This window comes from Rissa tridactyla, chromosome 21 (assembly GCF_028500815.1).
Source record: "Rissa tridactyla isolate bRisTri1 chromosome 21, bRisTri1.patW.cur.20221130, whole genome shotgun sequence".
Lineage (NCBI taxonomy): Eukaryota > Metazoa > Chordata > Aves > Charadriiformes > Laridae > Rissa > Rissa tridactyla.
Genome location: NC_071486.1, coordinates 4,024,436 through 4,028,616, shown reverse-complemented (window position 1 = coordinate 4,028,616; position 4,181 = coordinate 4,024,436). Strand labels below are relative to the sequence as shown.

General features: G+C 60.9%; 1 protein-coding gene across 1 annotated transcript; it reads right to left on the bottom strand.

Annotated features, from left to right (window-relative positions):
• Positions 1-1,171: 1,171 nt before the first annotated feature.
• On the bottom strand, positions 1,172-4,181 carry OPTC (opticin). Its single transcript, XM_054181376.1, has 6 exons — positions 3,699-4,181; positions 3,098-3,233; positions 2,023-2,181; positions 1,718-1,920; positions 1,485-1,580; positions 1,172-1,342 (listed from the first exon to the last, which is right to left on the bottom strand). The coding sequence occupies exons 1-6, from the start codon at positions 4,179-4,181 to the stop codon at positions 1,172-1,174; spliced, it is 1,248 nt and encodes a 415-aa protein (XP_054037351.1).

Below are 4,181 nucleotides of genomic sequence, written 5' to 3'. Positions count from 1 at the left end.
GGCTGGCAGCACCCGCGCCCGGCAGGGATCGTGGCATGCCCCTAGATGAGAAGCTGGATCTTCTCGCTTGGTTTTCTCCAGCTGCCTTAGTTTGCCTCCCCGAGCCTGGAGGATGTGGGCTGAGCTCAGTGGTTTCAGTTCAGGATTCTGGATTCTCCAGGGATGTGTCATCCCTCTCATGGTGTGCGTGTTTGTTACATGTGTATAAAAATATAGAGGGTGAATACATTATATTTAAAATATCTCACCACTGGGCAGCTCTTTTCGGGTGTTGAAAGCTGGGATGATACAAGATATTTTAACTACCTCCGAGTGATTCTTTCCTGCTGGACCTGGGGCCGTTTGGCTGAGCAGGCTCCGGTGCTGGTCCAGCCTTTCTCCGCAGCTTAAGCAGACCCAAACCCAGGGACACCCTCCCTCTGGGCAGAGCTCATGCTGGAGACCCCATTTGGTACCAGGAAAGCTCCCAGCCCCGGTGGGGGTCAGGGTCCCCCCAGAGCAGGGGCCATGGGGCTGCAGCGGGGCTGGGGTGAGGTGACGGAGGACTCCAGTTGCTCTGTGCTGAGGTTTCCTGTTGAATCATCTTTTGGAGCACACGGGGACAGCCTAGCTGTGGCCACAGCTCACACCTGGGTGTCTGACATCCTCAGGAGCCACACAGACCCACCTGATGGACCTGGGGACGGCTGAGGGGACAGTCCGGTCACACAGGTCAAACCTGATGTGGCCAAAGCATCACCTCTCTGGAGCAATGCAGCTCCCGGTCCCTGGCCAGGAAACCCTAAGGAAACCCTGAAAGCAGACACGGAGGGGTCTGCCCAAGGCCCCGGGGGGGAATCGAGAAAGAAATGGGACATGGAGAAGTGTCCGTGTTTGCAAACAAGCACGGTTCACAAGGCAGTGCTGGGCTGGGCGAGGGCTTTCCGCTGCTCTCGCTGTTGAGAATAAGACACCAAATGCATTTTTAAAATCTCCATTTTATTAAAGCTGCCCACCCCCTGCTCCGTTTGGCCCAAAACTGAGTTCACCCCTACACGGAGGCTCAGCTCACACCAGGGTTAAATTTACCTGCCCTAACCCTGCATTTTCCGTGGGGCAGCAGGGTCCGGGGTGGGGGCACGGGGGGTGCGGGGATGCTTGCCCTCAGTTCCCAGCCTTGGGGCCACGGGGCTCAGAAGAATCGGCCCGTGGGCAGGCGGGGCAGGCAGAAATAGGCATTGGGGAAGAGGCTGAGGTTGATGGGGTTGCCATCGAGGCGGATGTCCTCCAGCGCCCGGCGGATCTGGCTGTGGTCTTGGCTGTCGCAGAACGTGTCCTCGTGCATGGTCTGGATGTTGTTGTTCTGGCCAGGGAGGCAACGGGCAAAATCAGATTCAAAGGGATGGGGAGGAGGAGGAGGAGGAGAAGGAGAAGGAGGAGGGGGAGGTGGTGGTGGGCTTTGCTAGACTCAGGTACAGACAAGCCTGGGTCCGGGCTTGTCTCACCTGGAGGTGCAGGGAGCGCAGGCTCTCGGGCAGGGGCGCCGGGATATAGTCCAGCTGGTTATCGGACAGATGGAGAAACTGCAGCTGCTTCAGCTCCTGTGGGAAGAGCAGAGAGATGAACCTCCCTGGTCCCAGCCCCGCTCCAGCCCTCTGCATCAGTCCCACTACCCTTGGCATGGCAGGTTTGGGTTAAAACCAGCCTGGATTTATCCACCGGCAGCCCCAGCACCCACCCGGAAAGCTTCAGGCTGGAGGCCGGTGCTGGGGATCCTGTTGAGACGGGCATCCAGCCGGACGATGCTGCGGGGCAGCTCGGGCAGTGCCGTCAGCCTGTTCTCGGGCAGGATGAGCTCCTGCAGGCTGGGGAGCAGGCGGAAGGCGTCCACGTCCGCCCAGGAGATGAAATTGCTGGTCAGGTCTATTCGCTTCAGCTTCTCTGGTGGGAGAGGAGGGAGGGGATGAAGAGGGACCTACGCAGATCCGCTTATCCCCTCTGTGCCCCATTGCAGAGCCTGGCCCTTCCTTTGCCTGCACGTACTCAGCCCTGTGAAATCGCTGGCCCGGATCGTGCCGATGCGGTTGAAGCGGGCGTAGAGGTAGGTGGTCTCCGGCGGCAGCGGCGGGATGTGCTCCAAGTTGGCGTCGTCGCAGTAGACGGAGGTGCCGATGCACAGGCAGAGCCGGCAGCTGGGCAGGGCTGGGGGTGCAGAGGCAGCCCATGGCTCCCCCGTCCCCCCCCACGAAGCACCCCAGCACACAGGGAGACAGCAGGACATGCCCACCCCTGCCCGTGCTGTGGGTCTTTAGCACCCAGAGCTCTCACCGCCCCACCGCCTTCAGCAGCGAAACCGCCCAGGGCACCTCAGCAAGGGAAGGGCCAGGAACTCCCAGCCAAAAGAGCTGCTAATAAACGAAGCTGCTCAGGGCCAAACGCCTCCCGCGGGAGAGGGGGAGATGCCAAGGTTGCCAAGCACAGCAGCGTTACACCCAGGGCTCGCTTGGCCCCCTTGTTTTTTCCCGCAGAAGGAAACGCTACAAAAGAAAACAGTTTTCCATACAGCAAAACACCCATCTCGGCTGCGAGAGGGTCCCGGCAAGCTGGGAAGGGGCGACAGGAGGGGTAAAGTCATGTCCCCCCCATGCATGTGCTCCCTCTCCTCTCCCCCAGCGCCCGCGAGACTCGGCATCCATTAGTGGGGGAGTTCAAAGCAGCAAGGCAACAATTTCCCTTTGCCTCCTACTTAATTTGTCCCAGTCCAGAGTGACAGAAAATGAATAAAGATATTTATCCCTCGCTACAGGATTTTAATTGTCACTAATCTAATTGCTACTCTGTCCGACTGTCGCAATGCCTCTGCTCATTAAAATGTTGCTGCTTTGCTGGAGCTCTTGTTTCCCAGAAATGTCTCGCTGCAGCCCCCCTGCCTGCTGTGCGATAAGGCGCACCCCCAACAACACCCTGGGCCGAGCAAACAGCTGCTGCTGTCTGCTGGTGGCAAAAGGATTTGCTCCCTTTCCTCCGGAACACCGATCCTGCCACCCCTGGGACGCGTAGCTGCATCCCATGGGGACCAAACCCCACCACTGTGGTGCACCCAGGGGTCCGCACTCACCCTGTGCAGGGACGGGTGCCGGGTGGACGGGGCCGGCGGTGGTCAGAGGCGGCAGCTTCGGGGTTTTGGCTGTGGCGCCCAGGTCTGGGAGAGCCGCGGGGTCCTTGGGACGAGGAGCCAGGGTGCCAACCTCGATCTGCAAACACAGCCTGGGGGTGAGGGCCGGGGCGGCCGAGAGAGTCCTCCCCCCCCGCCCCTCCAGGGCAGAAGGCACTGGCCAAGGGGTCATGGGCACTGGGTAGGTCTTGTTGGAAGTCAGCTCCTCCCTGGAGAGCTCTCCTAGCTCAGGGGCTCAGAAAGTCCCCTCCCTGTTTGCCCAGAGGGATGCGGGAAGCCTCATGGTCCTCAGTCCTGACCATGAGCGGTCCTGCAGCGATGCGCTGGCCAAGGGGGGACAAGGAAGCCAGAGAAGGTCAGGGCCAGGTAAAGCCCTTCCAACCACCAGCAAGAGCGGTGGAAGAGCCACCAGGGCTCGTAGGCTTGTGCAAGAGGCTGGTTCTCCAACTGTGCCCCATCCGTCTCTTGGACCAAGCCCCCTTCTCGGGGTGCACCCAGAGAAGAGCTGCCCCGTGCACCGGGTGCTCTCCTGCATCCCCCTCACCTTCGGACCAAGGTCACCGTAGTCGTAGAGCTCCTCATAGTTGCTCAGGTCAAGGATCTCGCCGTAGTTGTCCAACGTCAGGTCGTAGTTGTCCAGATCCAGGTTTTCATAGAGCACAAGGTCAGCTTTTGGCTTCTCTGCCTTCCTCCTCTCCTCCTTGGCTGGGACAGCCCAAGCTGCCCCCAGACACAGGCTGGTGATGCCCAGCCAGGCCAGGGTCCGCATCCTGCACCCGGCTGGGGTCACCGCTCCGAGGGCAGCACTGGGGACCATGGTCCCGGGGGTCACAGGGATCCAACAGGGCCAGCAACGCAGGGCAGGACGGGGCTGGGTGCCCTGAAATGGTTGCAAAGCGGTGAAAGCGAAGAGGGATGGGAAGGCAGGACCGACACAGCGGCCGCAGCCAGCCCCGCTCTGCAGCCGTGCCGGGGACCACGGCCACTGCGGGGGATGAACAGCCTCCGCCCCCGGCCCCAGGAACAT